Below are 24,379 nucleotides of genomic sequence, written 5' to 3'. Positions count from 1 at the left end.
GGCAACATCATGTGTCACTAAAGATTATCGCTCACAAATTGCAGATAAATGTGAGAGTCTTACAGGGCTCTCGCATGGTGACAGAGACCAGAGAGTCTGGTTTGAGACCCTCTGAACTGCATCTATCTTTGCAGATGATGCGGTTCTGTTGGCTCCTTCAGATCATGACCTTCAACAAGCACTGGGATGGTTTACAGCTGAGTGTGAAGCAGTCAGAGAGTCAGTACCTCCAGGTCTGAGGCCAGAATTGTTTTCTGACAAAAATGGAAGATTGTGCCTCTGGATGGGGAGTGAGTTCCTGCCCCAGACGAAGAATCTCAAGGTCTTGTTCATGAGTTATGGTAAGATGGAGCATGAGATCGACACGCAGATTGGTGTAGCATCAGCAGCAATGCACCAGACCTTTGTGATGAAGAGGGCGCAAAGCTTTCACTTTGCTCATTGATCTATGTTTCAACCCTCACCTATAGCCAAGAATCAGATCGAGGATACAAGCAGCCATTATGAGTTTCCTTTTTAGGGGTGGAAGGGCTCAGACTGAGTGGACATCCAGAGGAAGCGCGCCATAGAGCAGCAGCTCCTTTACACTGAAAGGAGCCGGCAGAAGTGGTTCAGGCATCTGATTAGGATGCATTCTGGAGGCCTCCCTTCGGAAGTATTCTGGACAAAACCAACTGGGAGGAGACCCAGAGGTGCACCAATAATTCACTGGAGGGAGAACATATCTCATCTGGCCTGGGAGCTGAAAGCATAGCTGGGAGAGCCACTGTGACCCAACCCCGGATAAGCAGAAGAAAATGGATGGATGGAGGTTGAAAACCTGGTGCAACAGGACCCAAAAGCACAACAAGTGGTGGCAAACCTTTCTTTAGTTTTCCAACCCAAGGTATCATTTGGGATGATCAGTTGTTGACAAAGCATTCTTTCTCTTTCTATTCTTAGACTTAAAATGAATGCATTCATTGTTTCCCAAACCTCAAAAAAGTGAAGTAATACTCATTATTGTCAGAGAGAAACAAACAAAAATCAAACCTGCAACATATTTCAGCTTCACAGATCTGGTTTAATCTCGTCTGACAGCAGGCATCTGTAGCAGTTTCTGTTTACAACCAAAATACTGGCAGTGTGTGTGTTAGAAGTCATAATATCAGACAGTGGTTTCACTGCAAGGACAATTGTGTTTTGTCTTTTCTCAGTGGTTGGATTCATTTTTAGCCTAAACACAAAAACATAAGCATAACCAAACAAGTCATAACACACTGACTGAGTCACACAAAGGATGGTAATACTTTGTGTCTGCAGTGATGTGCAGTTCGACAGTTGCTGCTGCTGCATGTGTTCCAGTGCTGAGTGATCTGAGGAGACACTTCCTCCCAGCTGTCAGCATGAACACACACTGGATCAGGAAGTGGACACATGCAGGACAAGCAGCTGCAGGTTGGGGTCACGTTTGGGATGAAGCCGGCTGAAAGTTAAATAGACCCATGTGTCATCATCCCACTCTTGACTGATAAGGAGTGCAGTTATCTACACACTCAAATGGGCCAAATCAAACCTAGATATACATGAATATAAGCTACATTCATGTTTGTAAACAATAAATGTAACTTCTGGCTGTTCTGAGAGAAACTGTGCATGAATTTGTGATTTTGTTCATTTTTATCTTAGCACAGTAATGATTAGACAACTAACACGAAACTGACTGTTGTTTTGCTGTGTCAGTCTTATTCATGTATTTTATACACTGTGTATGATATTAATGTCTGTGCTTCTGCTTTGCACATTTCAGTTAGTGTCTAACAATACAGCATAATATTGATTTTAGTCCATATTACATTAGTATCTCTTGTTTTACCTGTTTTAAATGTCTTGTTTTAGGAGTGTCTGTGTTGCATATTTTAAATAGCACCTGACAACATAGTATAAGGGTGTTCTGAATTATGTATTAACATTAATATTCTCTTTTCTTTTTGACACATGACAAATGACACGGTGAATTAAATGGAAACCAGCATCTCAAAAATTAGGATTTGCTGCTTTACATCTCATTGTTAATTGAATATGTATTTGATCTCTTGGGTTTTGGACTGTCTGTTTAAGAAAACAAGCAAACTGAAGACATTATCTTGGGCTCTGCAATCTGTGATGGACATTTTTCACTACTTTCGGATTCATTTTAATGACCAGAAAATCAGCTAAAATCAGTGGTGACAACTATCACTTGTTTCTGCTTTATCATGAAGAAATAACCAAAGCAACCAAGTAAAAACCGTGCATTAAAAAATGTTGAGATTATGAAGCTGCTTTGAAAATGAGCTCATCCAAAATGGTTTAATGTCCAGCAGACAATCAGCTCATTATGCTGCTGTATTTCATTTGTTAAATTATTTATTTACTGTGTTACTTAGTTTGGTCTCCACTGTGGAAAACTGCTTTCATCATACAGCTTTTGAAAAAGTAAGAGACGACTGACGTAAACAGGCTATGCGTTCAATATTCTGATGCAAATGCAAAGAGACGGAAGCATCACTTAGTGTATCTGAAAAGCTTTTCTCTTTATCATCGTTAATAAAACAAATGTAGGCATGAAAGCAGTTATTGAGCTGCAGTCAAAATGACACTGAACAAACAGAAACCGTTATAAATCTGCTGTATGAACACAGCACAAGACTCTATTATCATATCAGCACTTTTTATATTTATAAAGGAGAACAGAATAAAACAAACAGGTCAGTCAAAGCTCTTCCTCCAAGTTAAAATATGCTAACATGATTGATTTGTTTTTTTCCCCCGTTTTATTTCTTTGGGGATCTGAGTTAGATACTTGTAGCGTCCGTCTGTCTGTCCGTCCATCTGGGAAAGATCAGCAACATCAGGCCTGATATTAAAATTTCCAGATGACAGAAGCAGCTCAGAGGACACAGAGTTTATTGCCGGTCAGCTAAAGGTCTTCGCTGGACACGGAGGAACTGGAAGGAAACATTTATTTTGATATTGATTTTATCATGTATGTGATGCATTATACTGTACGTATCCCACTGGACTGTATGTATGTTAGAGAGTCTCCCTCATCCATTTTCTGCACTATGGACTACTACTGTCCTTCAAGTAAACACTGTCGTTGTTTTGATTATTTAAGCAGCTCCCCCTAAATTGTCTTCCTTCCTTCCTTTTCCTTTCAGCAACACAACCATTTCAAACTAAAACAGGCCTCATACATGTTTCCTTGACATTTTTAGTCTGGAGTGAATGTTTTATATTCTGCATGTCACATGTGCAACCTTTCAGAAATGTCAAATCTATATACTGAGGTATGGGAGTGATAAACAACTTCCAGATTGTGTATATGCATCTCTTCCTTCCCTTGCTAATAAAGTATTAAATCCGGGTCAGGCAACAAAAGCCCGTGCAGGCTCAGGTGTTTCCTCTCTGTGTGCAGTGAAGGTGGCCAGGAAACTGTCCCTATGGCTGCTTTCATGACACATATGGTTTCTTTTAGACACATCCTCCTTAAAACTTCCTCTTTCAGCCCAACAGTGGCTGCAGAATCTGCTCTACTAATCCGACAGTGTTGTGGAACTGAGATATTTACTTTTCAAAGTCCAATTTGAGGACTTTTCAAGAATTTTCATGGTGCATTTTCAATCTTTTCCAGCACCTTACAGCTGTGGTACAGCACATATTAATACACATACACATACATCTACAGAGGAGGGACAAATTAAAGGAAAACACAACAAAGTTCTCGGTTTCAAAATGTGTCACCTGTAAGTAGACTTGGCATACAGCTGTCTAGAGCTACAAAGATTTATTTATTAATTGTTTTTTGTTTTTTTTTTATTTAAAAAATGTCCACATTCTCGACTTTTAGCTCCTCAAATATTAATATTTTCTGGTTTCTTCAGTCTTCTATGACAGCAAACTGAATATCTTTGAGTTGTGGACAAAACGAGACCTTTGATGATGTTATCTTAGGCTTTGGAAAACAGTCATCGACATTTTTTTTTTATAATTTTCTGACATTTTAAGGATCAAACAACTGATTGCTAAATCGAGAAAGTGATCCACAGATTAATCGATAATTAATTTAGCCTCAGGCCGCAAGCTACAAAGAGCACCATAAAGAATTTCCTCAATTTCTTTTTCTTTTTTTCTTTGCTTATTAATTATGTCTTTCTAAAAATTCATATGCTAAAATGGCATCCGAATGCTTAATTCATGAGTGTCTCAGGGCCTCCCCAAAACTACTTAATGCTCGTACTGCTCATCTGCAGAAATAATTCAGTAAGACAGTAGCCGTCTTGTGTAAGTAAACTGCTTGGCACTGCGTACAGACTGTTGAAAAATGAAGCAAAGCTACCCCAGTGGTGCTGAAAAAGGAGGAAGCATGAGGATACTAAAGCACAAGAGCACCACAGCCACAGCCTGTTCACCCTTCAGCCATCTGCCAAGAGATACAGGAGTATCCCCCCCGCTGTACCACCAGACTACAGAACAGCTTCTGTCTTGACAGCATGAGGCTCCTTTAATTCACCCTCTACACTCTACCATGCATCAGAGTTTTATTTTTTATTTTATGACTTTTTATTCAAGGACTGAAAATGGGGAGAACAAGGGACGTAGAGGGCCCCATGCCTCAGGCCCCAAAATGACTGAATCCGCACCTGAAAATAACTAAACCTGGCTGAACTAATATCCAACTTATTTTATTACTTTATCTAAAAAGCAAACTATTCAGTCTGGTAGTGATTTATTATAAAAGTTTCATTTCAATTTCAAGCAGTTTTATCCACAATCCAAGCACTCTTCAGACCGTAAAAACACTAAAATAAAATTCAAATGTTTCTGCGGATTTCCAGCACCGTAGGAACCATGCAACCGTCTGATCCTTCAGCCTTGATTCAAATCTCTCCAGATGTTTTCGTCTGTCTCTTCATATCTCTGTGAAACGATGACAAGCTGCTGTGAACGTCCATAATAAATGACGGATCTCAGTTTGATCCTAGTTTGAATGAGGTTCAGCCTGTCCTGAGACGCTCTCTCATTGGAGGAAATTGGACGGACAACGTAAGCGCTCCTCTTGAATGGGAAAACAGCAGAGAGGGGAAAAACCGAGCAGAGCAGCACACACACACACAGAGAGCAGGCTGACAGCAGCCACACACACACACACACACACACGGACTGAGGCTCTTGATGCAGACAGAAGAAGGACCTCATTATCATTTTTTGGAGTAAACGCATTTTCGTCATCAGGACTTGTTGTTTTTTTTAATCACAGGATTCGCGTCATTACGAGCCGTGCGCGCATTCCTCCACAGGGTTTGCGCATCTCCAAACGCAAATTGTTTTGTGCTCCCCACGAGAGCGACGTTTTAATTTCTCCTGCCTGCAGAGAGACCCCAGAGTCATGATCGAGCGGAGACTGAAGAAGCGTTTCATCTGAGATTATTGTGTTTCAAAAATGGAACAACAGCAGCAGCTCAACAAACCAGAATGCAAAAACATGGATGCGTGTCTGAGGCGACTGAAGCAAGAACTGGTACGTTGTTCTCTTCTATCTACACTTCTACGGTTAGAATCAGCGCTGAGAGATTAGTTTCTACTTTTATTATTCACATTTTAAACATTTGCGGGATTTTTAATGTTCACAGTAGCAAATGAAAATATATGAACAGATTTCTCAAACAAATATTCAAAATGTTTCTTTGGATACATGAGGTATCCTGACAGATCTGGTGTTTTAGCTTGAGTTGGGGGTGCATGTGTATTTTTTTTTTTTTTTTTTATCGCATTAATCTGTGTAGGCTTAAAGCTCTGAGCACACCACAGGCATGTGTACATATCCTCCTCCTCCTCCTCCTCCTGCTCTGTCCACACATCTGGGACAGATGTTTTAAGCCTAATGAGCTCAAGACAGTTTTCTTCAGTTTGTCCTAAAGAGGACTGTTCTCAGTCTGATGATGAAGATTCTCAGTGATTTGATTTGGTGCAGTAAATGTAATAATACATTGCAATAAATGCCAAAGATTAGATTAGATCAGTTGATTTATCTGTTAATTGATCAAAAAATTATTCAACAACTAATCTGATAGTCAAATGATCATTTGATTTACTTTTCAATCACAAATGCAAAGAATTTTCAGCTCCTTAAAGGTGAGGATTTGCTGCTTCTCTCTGTTTAATATCACTGTAAACTAAATATATTTGAGTTTTGCACTGTTGATCGAACAAAGCAAGACGCCACCTTGAGTCTGGGGACGCATTTTATAGACAAAATCAATTTTTCAAAAACATAATAATCAGATTAATTGACAATAGTATTGTGAGAAATTATCAATATACTTGAGTATCACGTTTTGTGATACTGTATCGGTTCTCTAAACACTATCGTCGTATCGTGATACATTCAGAGATTCATGTCAGTGGTTCACTTTGTCTTTAAACCCCCGACCACTAATAGCAGTGTTTTTATCTATTTTCACTTTTCTGATCGCATAAAAAGTACAGTTTAAACTCAAATTTATGAATAAGGTGGTCTGTTCTTTATATAAATTAAAACGTATATAAAATAGCAATAAAATATCACCTTACAGTATCTCAATATATCGAAACATATTGAATTGTAACCTCTGTATCGTGATACATATCATATTACCAGATTCTTGCAAATACACAGCCCTACTGAAATGATTAATTAATTACTAGATTAGCTGAATAATCAAGTTGAATAATCAACCGAGTTAAGTAGAAATGCACAAAATTAGCTGGTTCTTGCTCCTTAAATGTGAGGATTTACTGCTTTTCTCTGTTTTATATCATTGTAAACTGAATATATTTGAGTTTTATACTGTTAATCGAACAAAACAAGACACTTAAAGACATCACCTTGAGCAAGCTAGGACACTAAGACAGACAATTTATGGACAAAGTTGATTAATCAGGGAAATAATTATCAGCATAATGGATAAAGAAAATAATAAGTAGGTGCAGGTTAATCGATTAATCTATTGACCATTTTCTCAATTAATTTATTAGTTGTTATGTATATATATGGTTGATCATTGTTTCCGAGAAGATGTCCTCAAATGACTTGTTTTGTCCACAATCCAAATATATTCAGTTTACTGTCATAGAGGAGTAAAGGGACCAGAAAACATTCACATTTAAGAAGCTGGAATCAGATAATTTTGACATTTTATCTTAAAAATGACTCAAGACAATTATCAAAATAGTGTAATAGTCGATGACTAATCGATTAATCGTTGGAGCTGTAATGGTTTGATTTACTTTTCAAGCATAAATGAAAAGAATTGACTGGTTTGCTGATTTTCTCTGTTTTATATAATTGTAACCTGAATATCTTTGATGATTTATAGAAAAACTGATTAATCAAGAAAATAATCATCGGATGAATCGATAAAGAAAATAATCGTTAGTTGCGGCTGTGAGGCCTTTTTTTCAAAGGCGAAGGAGAGAAATTGGCAGACAGTCACAGCAAGTTTCATCACATTTTTATGCCCCAAATGAATTTGTCAGTCTGCCTTCTTTAATATGTTCAAGTCTCCTCTTCTCTAATAAACAAATTTGTTTGATGGAGGCAAATTTAGAGCACTGTCTCTGAGACCCATCTTTGAAATGTTAAAACAAAATGTGTAAGCTGCACCCTCACACCCAAATCAATTGGCAGTGACACACAGTAGACCCATTTTCAAAAGGAGCATTAACTGGCACAGATTTCATTTGGAATCATCTTCAAAGCAGACACAGATTTCTTTTTTCTCTCTATCCAGCCACTGGCCCGCAGAAAAGCCTCACATGGCTGCATGTTTTGCAACATGATCTGCTCTGTGACTCCTTGATTCGCTTCTCTAAATTAGCCACACGTCTGTGAAGTGGCACTTGAGATTTCAGGGGAGTAGACGCCGATGCCAGGAGGACATGTTGTGTTATAGCTGCCATATCGCAGTTTGGTAACATAATAGAAAAAGTGTCGTGCCATGCCGGGGATCAAACAGGAGAACAGAGAGCAGATGACGGTTAAAAAGCCGAGGCAGTCTCCCCCTGCACAGGACCATGTGGGATGCAATCTGTTGTTCAGAAAACAAGGGGCGTCTATGCCAAGGTTGTCACTTTTCTTTCCACTGTGACGGCTTTTCATCCAGTGCTCAGTGGAGAGCGGTAAAGCAGCTCCATCTGCAACGCGCAGATCACAAACATCTAACAGCAGACTTACACGTGCGACGCCGAGTCAAGTAGCTCCTCAGTGTCACCTGTGATGACGCTTCAAAGACTGCGATGTAGCTTTAAAAAGGACCATGGCTGTTGTTTTGCATATTTTAGTCCTTTTACTATACTTACTATACTACACTTATACTATATTTAGTCACAGATTTTGTAAACCAGGATGCTGAGATTTAAAGTTTCAGTGTATTTTTGTTTTTTTTTTACATTTATCTTGACTCTTGAAATCTGCTTCAGTTGTTTAATCCATCAGACTCAATATCAAGTCTTGATTCATTTAGTCAAAGTAATTTTATTCATTGTGGATTGATTTCACCGGACTGGACTACACAATAATGTAAATTTGACAATAATTAATGCAGCCTTGATTTTCCAGTGTGAGATTATGTTTCTGTTACTTTGCCATAACCTTGCTCTAATCAGTAGCAAATGACTTGACTTTACAGGATGGCGTATAAATAGCGTGCCACTTTTAAGGACAGTTTGCGTGTTGTGAACCTTTTCACGTGTCATTTAACGCCATTTAGTCTGCCGCATCTTATGGGTTTTGACCGTGGCAACAATAGTCAGGTGACCTTCATCGTCATTGTTATCTTCATCGTGGTTAACATTGTGAAACGGCTACAGCTTGGTTGGGTTTAGGCAACAAAACTACTACTACTACTTAAGTTTAGGAAAAGATAGTGGTTTGCATAATGCAAGTTAATGTTCGTACAGTACTCAAGTTAAAATTGATTTTTGGTTTTACACGGTACACAAACTGCAGTCTCCTGGATGGAAGTCCTGCGTTTGTTTGACCCATCCATCCACCCAAACCTCATCTGTATGCAGACTTTTTTGCTCTTTATACTGCGTAAATAGACATTTTTTTTTCCTCAGTGACATTTGTTGGTAAATGACATGCCATCTCTGCATAAACCACTGCAGAGTAATTGGTATAAAATGACATGCAAAAAGAAAAAAAAACATGTAGAACAGGATGTCCTCAAGCCCACCAACAAAGCGGGGAGCCATCAGTGGGCACAACACCTGACCTCTCTGAAACAGTGATTCAAAGACCTGGAACCAGGCAAAGGTTCGTGTGTCTGCTAATTGATTTTCATACTGTTTGGAAATGGAAGGACACAAATGGCTAGAAAAATACGTCCAAAGACTTTTAAGTGGCACACTTTTGAAAAAGATTAGCAATTTCATAAAGCACACATGATGTTTAAATAAAGGGCTGAAACTTGCAAAAATAAATGGTAGTAGTACTAACAGTTTTCAGTTATGTTATGTAGTTTAGTTCTCAGTGTCTGCAGCGTTACAGAAATATGAGCTGGCACTCAAGCCTGGTGTAAAAGTCACATAAATTACAACTGTGAACTCAGTGCACCACAGTGGAAACCACCCTGAAACCCAATGCACTGTCAGCTCTAAAAGAAGATGAGTGTCATACAAAAGTGTGAACAGTCTGTCAGGGGCCGGGGGGTCAGTCTGTGTGGGGTAGTGTCAGGTCACACTTGAACATTTGACCCTTGACCTCACAAGGCCTGAGGGCTGTCCGTCCTCACTGCTGACCGCATCCAATACACCAGTGACACCAAAACTCACGTCAGGCATGTTTCATCGTTTCTCAGATTGCAAATAAGCCGTTTGCCTCTATTTGTTTCTTTAAAAAGCTCTGCGAGGCTCCATTGAAATCCTGAGGATATAATGATAACAATGAAATATTTTTAAGCTCACGCGTGACTCATTATTCGTACAACAGACAAAGAGTCATAAAAAAAAAACAACATAAGCCCTTCCTGCCTGCTCAGAGCCGAAGATACAAACGCTGACATGTTTTTGAGTCATCTTGTCTGAGTGCAGGGTTCACACCTGCTCCACACCACCACTTCAGACGCTAAAACGTTAAGTCAAACCTTTTGATGCCATCACTGCTGAAACTGATTTCATATGCATCACACTCCTTTATCCCTTTCACACCTGAGGCACATTTTCAAACATAACCGTCACCTTGGAATTCAACACCAAAGCCAGCGAGCATGAGATCATGAAATCTGAGAAAAACTCACACGAGAGCCAAACTTGGAGTGTGTTCTGGAAAGATTGCGTGCCTTAAAGTCGTGTGTTCTTTGTTACCTTTAGGGTGTGGGATCAGAAAACTGTACACAACACAAAGAAGTGCAGTGGTTTGACTTTGCTCATTTTGTTTGGTGGCTCCCTCCCTCATGGCTCCTGTTCTCCAACCTGCCCTTCCTTCCCCTCGGCTATAATTGGCCCGGCTCTCGGGGGCAGCTGCGGGGTTTTGCATGGGCGATCATTGTGTTCGAGATGGAGCAGCTAACCTTTTACAAAGCCTGTTTATCATTATGGAGCAACGCACAACACATAACCTCCTTTATCATAGTTCACAGAATGGAAATAAAGACGTTTAGGATTTATTGTTTCAAGAGACAGTTGAGTGGTTAATTATGCTGCTGCTGTAACCACACACGTGACCCCGCTGGTCTATGATTGAGCTGTCTCTCCTCTCCTCCGTTTGCCTTCATCTAAAGAGAAGTATGTGGATTATTTCTCATGAGTACTGCTCTCACTAAGGTTTAGGTCAATATGGTGCTCTCTCGTGTTGTTGTGTCTACAAATTATATTTTGTCTGCGATTACTGGTTTGTCTGAGGCCAAAATAAAATTGGATTTTTGGAATTGTTCTGCTACAAAACTAAAGGTTGTGTTGTATGAAGCATTAAATCAGCAATAACAGATTTTTTTTGGCCACTTGGGGGCTGCAGAAGAAGGTGTGTGGACAGAACGCTGAAACTAGCACTGTATGAAGATGTTGTCTTGAACATGCTATCATATATTGGTGTTAAACCAAAATTTGCGCGTATGTACAATTTTTTGATCGGTGCGTGAATGTGCTTAAATAGGGAATTGACACCTTTCCCTTTTCTGGTAGATGAGTTTGCATTTCTGTTTTTTTCTTATGTGCCATGATCGGCCATGCAAATTGAACTCCAACTGATATTCAATCACTGCTGGAACAGAGGTGGATAGAATTTCTAGAGGAGATGACAGAAATTAGCTTTGCGCCAGAAAAGGGGCCAAAATTAATGTGTCTGCCCAGGTGTCATGTTTCCATCACTGCAGCTGATTAATAAGGCAGCACAATGTGGTTAAAAAAATCATCTTGATTATTTTGACAAATATTTTGTTTGCAATATGATTCACTTAACCATGACATGATAATTTTGAACATTTTCACATTACACATCTAGCAGTCAAAGAACATTTTCATTCATTTGGAGTTGTGTTTCTAGACACCTGACAAATTCAAGTCCAATATTTACTCTCCTTTGAGCTCCGTTTTTGGTCTCCACCAACTCCTGAAAAAAATAAGTAGCTCTAAATTGTCCAATACGTACACCAGGTTATTCTAACTTTGTCGATCTGCTGTGTGTGCTGCCACATTTGGAAACAATCGAGAAGAACAGTGGGAGTGAACCAGAACAGTAAATTTTGGATCATAAAACCAAAACAATGAGCTGAAGGACACTAAAACGTTCTGTATAGCTGAGGCAAGCTGCAGGATTTGGTGATAATTCTGTGGGTGCATCACTACAAGCAATCCAAAGAAGTTACTCTATGTGTTGACATTTTTACATTCAATATTCGTTGATAAACAAACCTCTAAATTGGGTACTTCCAACACATAAATTAACCATTACTTCCGCAGTAATTCCGTATCGTAGCAACCAAAGCATCTCAGCGGAAAAACCCCGCGCCTCCAAAGCGCTCTCAAGCGTTCCCAGCTGGCCATTTTCAGAGGAGAGTCTGGCATTTTAAGCTAGAGAAGAAAAAAAAAACACTTTGGTGGACACAGACCCTTGTTATAAAAATATTAAAGAGTGAAGCTTCAAAGTCTTTGGAGGCCCATTTACTCCCAGTAAATCTTTAAACTCAATGAGCCTTCAAATGCTCATAATGCTGCACCGAAATCAAGCGGCTCATGAAATCTTAGTGCAATCGCATGCATTTTCATCAGGAGATTATTCTCTAGTTTAACACTGCTTTTGAAGTTAAACTGAGACGGGGGCTTGGAGGGTCTCTGAAAAATTAACATCACACTTGATGTAACAACTGTGGGCTGCAGAGTTGGCCGTGCACTTTCACTGCCCACACAGAAGGTGCTGACGTCAACTGCTGCGTAATCAAGCATCTAACAACCGTGGCATACGTGAAGATTTTCAGAACAGCACAACAGATTGTATCCCAGACTGTCTCCAAATATCATCAGCCAAAAGATGAGGATATGGACACTAATCATCCTGCATGTCCCACAGCAGCACAGTTTTTGTGATTTGTGTGTTTTTGTGAAAGTAAATGAGCTCTCACAGGAAACAAGCTATTAAACCACCTCCCATCTCTGAAAAGGCCAACAGGGAACCTTTGCTGGAGGCAGGTCATCGAGGCAGTGATAGATTTGGCTTAAATAGAGTCTGTTTTAAAGGGAAAGTTTACCCAATTCTCCATTCACACTTACCTCTCTGTCTGAGTTTAAGTTGAGCATTTGGGATATCTGTCTCTGAGATTTTTTCTGCCACTAAAGTGCAATGGAGATGAATGCAGTGTCCTTTATGGTGCTCACAGCACTGCAGCTGAAGTTACATTTTAAAAATGCATGAGCATCTTTTTTTTCTTTTTTTTCCAGAAGTAAACATCCAACAAACCATTGCTCTGGATAACCCACAGAACTCGCTGTCGGGGGTTTTCAGAGGAACTATTTTCTTGAAAGAGTAGTTCTAATGAAAAGTGTTCACAGATACATTACAAGTCCTCAGTTGTTGCTTTTAAAAAGTAGCCATATAAGCATCCTTGGATCTTTTCAGCAGGATTGTTTGTCAGTTACAAGTTGCTGTTACTAAAATGACTTGTATGACTTTTTTTTATTTTTTTAAAGCTACCACTCAAGGTTTTATAAGCATTCATAATGAATCACCACACGCAACCTCAGTATTTTCAGGAAACATGAGTTAGATGAGGTCAGGAAAAGATGATGGTTACTGGGCTAATATAAGGCACAGAGTAGTGATCCTGGTCACGGTAAAAAGCAACTGACCTCGACTCTTGGTCTGAAACAGGATGGGAATAGTGGCCTCCTGTGTCAAAGTCTGACATTTTGTTGTGATACAGTATTGAACACAGCCACTGAAGGACTTCGCAAGGCCCTGATTAGAGAGCTTGGGTAGCAGATTGCCAAGGGGTCTGTTTTTTAGTGGAAGTGGTTATTTTAAAAAGGCAGTTTGCCCAGGGAAATACTGAAAGAGATGTTGAAAGTGCGCTAACGTTAGCTTAACACAAACCATGAACTGCGTGTTGCCAATTACAGTACAATTCAAATGACTGAAACCAATTTATCTAAAACCTCAAGTGCTGCACTAATTTGCCTCAAGGTCTCTGCTGTTTTCTTCCCAAATTATTGTAACTACAGTTGGTAAAACCATTTAGTTCTGAGTGTCCAGCAACAGCCACCACTACTCCTCCATGACTGCTTGATTTCCAAGCATCTGCGAACACTTGTCATGACAATCATACAAGGCCCATCTCTCAATTAATCCAACTAGACAATGAGGGAAAAATGCAAATGATGCTGGGTGCTTTTCTTCTCCGGGTTTAAGTTTGTTCAACTTGAGGAATTCAGACAACTCCTGCGAAAAGGTGAGGTGCTTCACGCATCTAAAACATGAAGCGCTCAGAGCACATTAGCAGCCAAGCACTCACTGCCAAAAGAAAACAGCTCTCGCACTGCAAAAGCTGTGCTCCGTCTGATTTAAGTTGAGCGTAGACATTGTATCTCAGCATTTGCACAGACACCAGGTCTTTCAGATTTTTCTTGAGATGGAGGCAGAAATTTGAAAGAATCTGGGAAAATACATCCAAGAATATCTGCCAGACTAGACATCACTGAAACTGGGCCAGAATATATACATGTATTTTAATTTAGGTGAATTAACCCTTTAAAGTCCTACTGTATGTGAGTTCTAGCAAGAGAAGCACGCTGACAAGTTTTACAAGTAGAAAAATCAGGTTTAAAAACTGGATATCTAAATTTAAAGGACCAATGTGTAAGATTTATTGCCATCTAACAGTGAGGTTGAAGAATACCTCTGACCTCATCCTCCCCTTCCAAGCGTATAGGACAATTTACGGTGGCCGTGAAACTCAAAAATATATTTACGAATGTTACATTTAATTTCTACCATAATCTGCCAATAAATTCCCATAAAATCTTTCACACTGGTCCTTTAACGGCCAGTTCGTGATGACATCATAGAAGAGTTATTCTCGGAGTCTCGGATTCTTTTGTTGAACGTTCCTCACACTTCTTCTTCTCCTCAATGTGACCCCGAGGACATTCGGACCAAACAGTCACCATAAAACCCTTTCTCGTCAAAGAGGCATTCATCGCCGTGTGCACAGTAATTTATTTCTTTCAGCGAAAGCTCCACGGCTTTATTGCCCTCTTGATCGCGACCTCGGGGCTGTACACAGCGGTCTGTGGCGTGTCCAGCGGTTCCCTCACAGAGACCCCTTCTGTGTCCCCCGGACAGAGACCCCATTCCCGTCCTTGACCCACACAGCCCACCATTCATTTTTAATTAGGGGTGGAGGTGGAGGGAGGGTGGAGTACACTAGCTGCTGCTGCTGGCCAGCTCCTTCTAAACAGGAAGACCTTTTGGGTCTGATAACCTTGGCCTCTCTGTTTCCTCCCCCCTCCAGCCAATAACAAATAAACAACAACACTGAATGGCCTGTTTTTCATAGCCAGAACACAGCGTCGGTTTGTTTTTGATTTCTCGTTTGTGTGTTTATTTCTCACCTAATAATCCGGTGAATGCAACATCCACACGTCCACGCCTTAAAAAACCGAGACACTGACTTCATTCAAGCGAGGCGTGTCTGGACACGTGTGGACGTGTGAGCTCAGAGTGTTTGCACAGCGAATTTATTTTTCCCTCCATAGCTCTAACAAACAAGGGTTCAAAAAGGGTTCCCTGTGAAGGTCTGAGATTCTACCCAGAAACATTTGCTTTTGATGAACCCTTTTCTGAAGAAAGAGCGTGTCAAGGGTAATTTGTATAACTAAAGTTCCATTAAGAACCATCTTCTTTCAAAGACCCCATTTTGGAAGAAAGAGTTCTTCAAGGATTATTGAAATCCAAGGGTTCTTTGTATCATAATACAAAAACGGTTCCCAGTAGAAGCCCCGGGGTGAGTTCTAGATAAAACCCTTGAAATATAAAAGGGTTCTGAGTAGAATCCCTTGAGTGCGTTCTAGATAAAGCCCCTGAAATATAAAAGCGTTTTTAGTAGAACCCCCTGGTTGGGCTTTAGATAAAACTCTTGGAATACAAAAGGGTTTCTGGGTAGAACCCCCTGGGTGGGTTCTTGATAAAACCTGTGGAATATAAAAGGGTTCTCAGTAGAACCACCTAAGTGGGTTTTAGATAAAAACTCTTGCAATAAACATTCTCAGTAGAACTCCTTGGGTGGGTTCTTGTTAGCACTCTTAGAGAGTGGAAAGGTTCTGGATAGAACCCCCAGACAGGGTGCTGGTTGGAACCATTACACCATAGACGGATTCTCTGTTGAACCTCTCATAGGGCTGAACCTTTCACAGATGGTTCTACCCTTTATGATGGGTTCTAGGTACAATTCTGTGAAAGGGCACCTTTATAAAAGGTTCTACCAGGAACCAAAAAGGGAACCCTTTATGGTTCTAGTTGGCATCTTTATTTCTAAGAGTGTAATATGGAGGCGGAGAGCTCGATCTGAGCAGACAGCAGTGGATCGGAGCAGTGATTTATTTATAGTTTGTGGTATTTAATTCACTTGCACACATTTTGAATGGTGTCTTGTTGCGTCTTCACAGTAGATGGGTCTTGATGTGAGAATATAAAATAGAAGATAGAATAGAATCACCGACCATCTGATTTTTTTTTTTTTTTAATTAACATGGCCAGAACTTTTTAATAAGCCTCCATTCAACATTAATTCAAGACTGCCAGCCATTGTTCTTAAACTTTGAAGCATTCAGTCCTTAATTGGCAATTATGTCTGGTTGGCTGGTATCGCTGCAGCCAAAGAAGGAGAAGAAGAAGTGGAGGGGGGGGGGATGAAGGGGGAGAATCTGGACAGCCGCTGTTTGTCCTCCTCTTTCATTCATTCAGCAGACTCACTTGGCTTGCTTTTTCATAGTGATCTTTTTATAGGAATACACGCTTGATGGATTAAATGTCTGAAATAGTTTGGAGGCTTTGGTTCAAAAAGAAGATTTAACTAAACTTCACAAGGCTGGGTTAATGATGCCTGTGTTTCTGCATGGACAGTACAGCTATTCCCCGCAGCCCCAATTTCATCCCGGTTCTTCATCTTATTAAATTAGATTAGACATTTTTCTTTCCTCATCTTCTTTTTTTTTTCTGGGTAAGACCTCAAGGTGGTCATGTAGGTTCTGTCAGATCCTCTGTGTCTTTGTCCTAACGAGGCCCCTGAGCTGATTCACACAGTGTTTAAAAAAAAAAAAAAAAAAAAAAAAACGTGAGACATCTCAGGATGAACAACATCTGTGTTTGAACTAGAAAATGCCGCGGGACATTATTGTAAAGTCAGTTTTAGCATCTGAATGAAGGTTGAAGAGGCTGACATATTTGGGCCACAAAGTTCAGCCTTGAAATGGCAGTGAGTGGTGGAGTGCCTGGAGTTAGCTGGCATGGTAAAGGTGGAATAATGGGGCTGAGTTTACTACTGTTCCTCTGTTTGTTCCCCAGGGCACTGAATGAATTATTAATGTTGCCTTAGAATAGAAATACCAGTAAACAACTCAGTGTGTTTTAAATAACCGGTGGGAATGTCTGCGTTTTGAGCATTTTAAGCTAAATGCTAACATCAGTGTGCTGATTTTTTAGCAGGTATAATGTTTATTATCTTCACCGTGAAAGTTTAGCATGTTAGCTTAGGGCTGCACCTAAAAATTATTTTTTAAGCAACTAATCTAACAACTAATTTATTGATTATTCAAAAGGGATTATTTTGCTTGATTAATATAACAATTAACATAAAATAAATATCAAAAACTTTGTCTAAAACCCTATTTAATAGACCTCATTTGTCAGATGCCTGATATGAAACATACTGGACCTTGAATTCAAAAGGACTGCTTTGACAGGTAATAATTTAATCACTGGTCAGCCTTTTCCCTGAACTGGAGAATCAGTATTTTTACTCAAGAAGTTAACTTAAAACTTAAAATGGCCATGACATGGATTCGTGCCCTCACCTGAGTAATATGCAGTTAAGATAATCACTGGCAAATTTATTTTTGCATCAGACTGTAATAAGAGTCTGTAAGGTTAGTTGTAGATATTTTCTCACTCATACATGTTAGATGACGTATGGTGAAAGGTTTGTTTGTAGTTTAGTGGTTAGTTTGACAATAGCAGTGCAGAAAATTAACTTTAACATGGTGGCGATGAAACATTTATAAAATTAATTATAAGTGACTACTAACAGGAACACTCATGTTTCTTTGTTTTTTAATATCATGGATATTTTACTGTGGTGTTATCATACCTTTAGTTTTTGGTATTGTTACACAGTAGTTGTGACGTGCCTGGAGTTAGTAGGCATAGTAAAGGTGGAATAATGGGGTTTATTTGTTCCTCTGTTTGTTCCCCAGGGCGCAGTATGAATTATTAATGCCGCCTTAGAATAGAAATACCAGTAAACAACTCAGTGTGTTTTAAATAACCAGTGGGAATGTCTGCATTTTCGGGGATAATAGAAAAGTTGCATGTGAGTCTTAAATTAGGGTGTTTTGGGCTGATGTGCCAACAGGTGTGGCCCTTTTAGACTGCATGAGAATGGACGGCTCAGGAGATAATATTTCAAAAACAGATTAAATACATTCAAGTGGTCCAGATTTCACCGGCAGCTCAGTGTGTGGTAATCCCTCAGCTGATCCCTGCATAAACTTCACTGTCTGCCTCTGAAGATGTAACAACAATATATAACTCCGCTGCACGTCATCTTGTCTTCATACTTGTTGACTTTTGATGTGGGGGGAAAGTAAACCGTAATTATGAGCTCTTTCCCAGCCTCTCCTGGGACGCAGGGAATTGCAGCTAATGAAGTCAGCCATATGTGGACGGCACAAAGACAAGAGACAACCTGATTGTGCTAATTACACGTACCTTCGCTGCCTAATTTAGCGAGCTAACGGGAAGCTCAGAGGCTTTTGTTCCCAGCATGTGCATTGATAGGCTTATTATCTGATCTCAGAGGCTATTCACGCCCCGGTGCACCTACTCAGCCATATGTTAGTGATGAAGTGTTTTTAACCCAGAGGTTTAATGTTAATGCTGCAGGGACTGGATAAGTGGCAAGGTGGAGAAAGTGTGAAGCTCCCTTTAATGGCTTTTAGTTCTGTAGTGATTAGGTGTTTAACAGAAAATGAATCAACAACAGTCCCGATGATCAATCAGGTAATTTATCTAAAAGGAATGATAAACATTTTCTGATCTTATCAAATTTAAATATGTCCGGCTTTTCTCTGTAGATTATAGAGCTTCAATAATTAATCAATTACAATGGCTGGTTACATTTTCTTAAATGTCAGGATTTCACTTTCGAACTGTTGGTTGGACAAAAGAAGCAAGACACAACTTTGCACACTGGGAAATTTTGATGAGAATTTTTCCACTTTTTTTTGGTGTACATTTTATGGACTAATTGATTAATTGTGAAAATATTCGGCAGATTAATATAATGACAATATTTATCCCTATTTATAATTGCAAAGAAAAAAATCTTTCTGGTCAAACTAAACAAGCAAATTGCACACATCACCTTGGTTTGTGAAAAACGCTGATGGACGGATGAATAATCAAGGAAATCATTGATAGAATAATCTGATGATTTCTAAAATTAATCATTAGGTGTGACATTACTATACAACAAAGTGTCACTGTTTTGCAAAGTCAAATATCATTATTTTATTTTAGAACAAGGCTAAGAAGCTAGCATCTCTATAAGGTTGTGCATTAGCATAGTGGTACTTTGAGCTAAATGCTTATGTCAATATGCTAGTTTAGCATGTTAGCATGTATCTGTCCATTTGTTTTACGATTAATTGTTTAGTCTAAAATGTCAAAGAATTATAATAAAAATGCTCATTACAATTTCCCAGAATTGCTTCTTCCAACCAACAGTTAAAAGTCCAAAGACTTTTCATTTACTATCATAAATGACAAAGAAAAACATCAAATCTTTGCAATTAAGAAGCTGCAACTAGCTAGTTAGTTAGTTATTATGAAAGTAGTTCGCAACCAGTTTTCTTTGGATCCACTGGTCGATTATTCAACTAATCGTTGCAGCTCGAAGCCTAAGAAAAAGTCTATATTTCATTTCCGAATTCAATGTAAGTTTAACAGTCGTGAGGAAGATGTGCCTGGTTTCTCATTGCTATAATTTTTCATGTATTTATTTATTTAATTTAAATGTAGTCTGAGAATTGTTATTTTATATCTACATTTGTTAGTTTTCCCATAAAACCCACGTTCTGCAACATTTTCGTCTCTCACGGAGCTTATAGGATGCTTTGTTTATGATGCTGTACTGTCACAGTTGTTCTACACGTCTACTTTTCCCACCCGGGGGGTTCAACACAATCACTGCTCCCTCCAGATTAAATATCACCGCCTGGTGTTGTTACACCTACAATCAACCCCCCTTTTCTCCCATCTATAACCCCCCTCCTGTGTTCTTATGGTGTCATCCATAATTAAATCCATCAACAGTTTTCTCTCCGACATCTAAACATATGGCGAGGGATCGCTCCCCATCACACACAACCCTCCTCCTCCTCCTCCTCCTCCTCCTTTCTCCCTCTACTCATCCGGCTGACTCTCACCATCCCTCCTCTTGCTCCCCTCATTGTCAGATCATTTCCGCCTGAGTGACCCCACCCCCCCATCCCTCCCGCCGTTTGGGGGTTATAGTCTAGACGTGCAGTGCTGATTGGCTGTCACGCCCAGCGGTGTCCCCCCATTGGAGAGAGATACATATAAGGGTTGTCATACTGATCCGTTTGAAAGGTGAGAGACAGTGACAGGCCGGCAGAGGTGCAGACGAACAACAACAGAGGGACAGACAGGGAAATCTAGACCTCCTGCTTTATGAAAGTTTATAGAAGGTAAGGTGCTGGTTTGGATTTTGTAAAGATTCGTAGTATATGAGTCCTGCAAGGTCTTGTTTTTCATTTTCAGAGTATATTTCTCATTATAGAGGCCTGTTGTATGTGCATTAAACTGCATTTATGTTAGTTGACAGTTGTTTAACTGACAGATCCTGACAGATAGCTTGGTTTATAGGGGAAATATTTGTCAGCCAGTGTTATCTGCTGTACAGGAGGTGTGCTTTAACCAACATTTTCCCACACACTCTGGCACGTTTTTCAAAATTCCTTGCATGCTTTCTTTTCCAGTCTTCCCACAGATGTTTTTTTTTTCTTTTAAAAAAAGAGGAGGGCTCTTGGCAGGTTTACTCATCAATCATTCGCTACCTTTGCCAACGTGAGCACGTTTTCAGACAAAGATAAACCTGTTGTTATATTAACAAGAGTGATTCAAAGTCTGGGTCAAGGCCTACAAGTCAGAACACAGGTCACGACAATGCTGCCTCTGGGTTTCCTGTCTGCCTTCAGGAGAAAACGGTTAGTCCAGGTCACATGACAGAGGCTTTTAAACAGATGAGAGCAGAAAGACAGAGGAGGAGGAGGATAAAAGCCGAGTTGATGGTATGATTACTGCTGCACAGAGGCAAGTAAGAGTGAAGACAAAGAGCTCAGACGAGAAGGGAAAAATGGAATAAAGTAAATGGATGGATGCAAAAAGTAAAAAACAAGCTAGAAAGAGCAGAAGAGAAAGAAATGGTAAGCTTGTCTGTTTTACAGCTGTCATGGGTTGGATCCTGTCTCATACGCAGGCCATATGGGACCCTGGCCTGTCATCCAAAACTAGGTCACATGACCCATAATTAAACAAGGTGCGGAGCCTGAAACACACAAGAGAAGAGTCTAACTGACACAGAGACAAAACACAGGACTATTTACTCAGATTTTTATTAATTAAAGGGATAGTTCAGTATTTTCACCACTTTACCTTGCCATCAGGCAAAATATTTCTCAAAACCAACCAAACTCCATAGGCGAAATCAGTCATTTTAATCCACAGAACACAGGAGATGCTGGTCTACCGCTGTCTCAATCACTGAGCTTGTTTGTGTTATTAGGTGACTCCAGTGTTAAAAAAAGGTTAGTGCAGATTCACAAAAATCACAAATGAATAAAAAAAATGAACCATATGAGGCAGCGGAAGATGAGCAACTCCTGTGTTCTGCGTGGCTGAATTACTGATTTTGTAGTTTGGCTGGCGTGGAAAGAGCTTCTGGGAAAAAGCTATCTGATGGCAAGGTAAAGTGATGAAAATATTCTAAATATAGCTCACACTTGAACCAATATTAAGTTTTTTTAGGCAGACTTTCTTTTACCCGGCAAAAAATGTTTTGCTGCTGACCCTGTCTACAGCAGTGCTTTGCTTATCTTCCTACATCGTTACTCTTGTGGTTACTTTAGACTGGTTGCATGTTGACTGCCATCTACTGCAGGTAATACACTGACTATGGATAAGTATCTCATGCAACCCCAGTTGATGATGTGTAATTGGAGTTGTGCTGGTGCTGAGATAAATGATGACCAAGAGGAGGGGGTAGTGAGGACATCAGTCTTTGATGGATGAGATGGGTCTGCATGAGCCTGAGGAGTCAAATGATTGAATTGATGACCTTTACAAGCTTTTAAGGTGTTAAGCCAAACTGAACCGTTTAGATTTTTGTCTCTCATCATCATCTCTTTGTTTTGTCTTTATTCTGTCTCCCTGCAGGTGTCAATGAAAGAAGCTGGAGATGGCCTCCACGCTCAGATGAACTCGATGATGGGAGCCCTCCAAGAACTCAAGCTCCTTCAGGTTCAGACAGCGCTACAAAACCTTGACATTTCGGGTCGGCCCATTAACCGAGGACTTCCACATCCTGCCGCGCCAACTCCTCCTGAAGCATCAGCTACAGCAGCTTCGACCTCAGGCAAGGATCACTTGCCATGCTTTAGCCAAACCATGCCTGAAGAACCCAGCCACAGTCCAATGCAGAGTCCGAGGCCATCTCTGGAAAGCAGAAACACCTTCAGCCGAGACGACGGGAGCCTGTCTCGAAACAGAAGCAGCATGGGAACCTCGTCTTCCTCTACATCCAGCCTTGAGAGTGAGAGTGAGACAAGTGAAAGAAGCGAGAGAAATGCACGAAGCACGAGAAGCGAAAATGACCTTGAGTCTATACCCAAGAGGTGGTCAGGCTACACCGCTCCGCAGGTGGATTTCTATGGACCAATGGTGGGAAACCCACCACCAGAGCCCTACCCTCATCCACAGGCTCCCCGTCGTGCTCAGGTGGTGGACCTGCCGGGGATTCTGTACAGCCTCTCGAGAGAAGGCCCTTCATTGGACAGCGACTACTCCCAGGACAGCACAGACGACGGCAGCGACTGGACTTCATCACTCATGAGCCGCAGCCGCAACCGTCAGCCCTTAGTGCTGGGTGACAACGTCTTCGCCGACCTCGTGGGCAACTGGCTGGACCTGCCCGAGGTGGAGAGGGAAGAAGGGGAAGAAGAGGAAAGGAGGAAGAGGAGAGAGGAGAGGATAACGGACGGAGGGGCAGACAGACCAGACACCCCAGCACACCCTCTTCGCCTCAGCCGCTCACAGGAGATCTGCAGGAAGTTCTCATTAACCACAAATATCTTCAAGAAGTTCCTGCGCAGTGTCCGGCCTGACAGGGACAAGCTGCTCAAGGAAAGACCCGGCTGGATGGCACCTGAGCTGCCCGAGGGCGACCTCTTCAAAAGGCCCAAGAAATTAGTTCCTAAAAGCTCAAAAGGCAGCTTCTATCTGCCATTCTGGGCAAATGGACAGCAGAGCAAAGGCAGGCCATGTCCACATCTAGCTGAAGCAGAGAGGAACCACCAACACCACCAACACCGCTTCCCCCAGGTCCACCAGCAGCCATTTGCTGGGATTTATTTAGACAGGAGACAGCCAGAGACTGGTCTGGAAAAAATGCAGCCCTTGTTTGACTACAACACAGCTGTGTGGGTCTGACAGTGAGGCCAACAGACTGCCAGTGATGCCAGACTGAGTGAGTGAGTGACAGGTGCTGGGGGATTTTGGCTGTGGTAGAGGGGCATGAATGAATGACTGAATAAGAGGCTTGGATACAGTTATCTTCCCAAAATGAACCAGTGAACTTCACACCCACAACGAGATTATCAGGGCAACATTTTGTCAGACAATCCTAAAAACCTAAACCTCGTTTGCTGTGTGTGTGTCTGGGTGTGCGAAGAATGCGTGTTGGAGAGGAAGCTCGAGAGAAATTTTATGCTGCAAGTTTTGTATTACCCAATTTTTTTTTGTACGTATGTGTGTATGTATGACTGCGTTCTCTGGATTAGAGATGTTCCGATACCATTGTTATCCCTCCTGATACCAATTCCAATTCCTTAACTTTGCATATTGGTGCAAGTGCTGATTTGATACCAGTGTTATTAAAATATGTATATTATTATTATAGTTTAACATCTGTAAAAAAAAAATGCTGCTAGAAGTAGCAGGATCCTGTATTTGAGCTAATAAATTATATGATAGCAGATCAGCAGATAGTCTCATGTACTTGACAATACCAGATCCAGCATTTTAGGCTGTGTCGAAGGCATTTCTGATAGAGGTGCATCGATTGACCAACCGGTGACCAGAATCAGCCAGTTTTCGGCTTGACCAGCGATCACTGGCCAGCCAGCATCAGATATCTAACTCTGTACTGGTCAAATTTACATGCATGCTCCACACAACGGTTCACGTCATGTGCACAGCAACACAGACTGTAACGTCACAGTCAGATTTAAAGGCGCTGGTCACAGCCACGTATGCTCACAAGCATGTCGTTGGCTTTAATAAGTGGAGCGACAGACTCTAAGACCTGCCTAA

General features: G+C 40.7%; 1 protein-coding gene across 1 annotated transcript; it reads left to right on the top strand.

Annotated features, from left to right (window-relative positions):
* Positions 1-5,131: 5,131 nt before the first annotated feature.
* inka2 (inka box actin regulator 2) lies at positions 5,132-23,748 on the top strand. Its single transcript, XM_084745425.1, has 2 exons — positions 5,132-5,542; positions 22,226-23,748. Exons 1-2 carry the CDS (start codon positions 5,465-5,467, stop codon positions 23,495-23,497), a joined length of 1,350 nt encoding a protein of 449 aa, XP_084601551.1. The 5' UTR covers positions 5,132-5,464; the 3' UTR covers positions 23,498-23,748.
* The last annotated feature ends 631 nt before the right edge of the window (positions 23,749-24,379 follow it).

This window comes from Lutjanus erythropterus, chromosome 2 (genome assembly GCF_056507025.1).
Source record: "Lutjanus erythropterus isolate fLutEry1 chromosome 2, fLutEry1.hap2, whole genome shotgun sequence".
NCBI classification, from domain to species: Eukaryota; Metazoa; Chordata; class Actinopteri; order Lutjaniformes; family Lutjanidae; genus Lutjanus; species Lutjanus erythropterus.
Note: the sequence above shows the minus strand (reverse complement) of the source record. Positions and strands in the feature narration are given on the sequence as shown.

What these genes read in the sequence shown, in the direction of transcription:
- inka2 (XM_084745425.1), top strand. Translation starts at nt 5,465, where the DNA reads ATGGAACAACAGCAGCAGCTCAACAAACCAGAATGCAAAAACATGGAT. An exon ending in GGCGACTGAAGCAAGAACTG is followed by an intron (nt 5,543 to 22,225) that starts GTACGTTGTTCT and finishes GTCTCCCTGCAG; the next exon opens with GTGTCAATGAAAGAAGCTGG.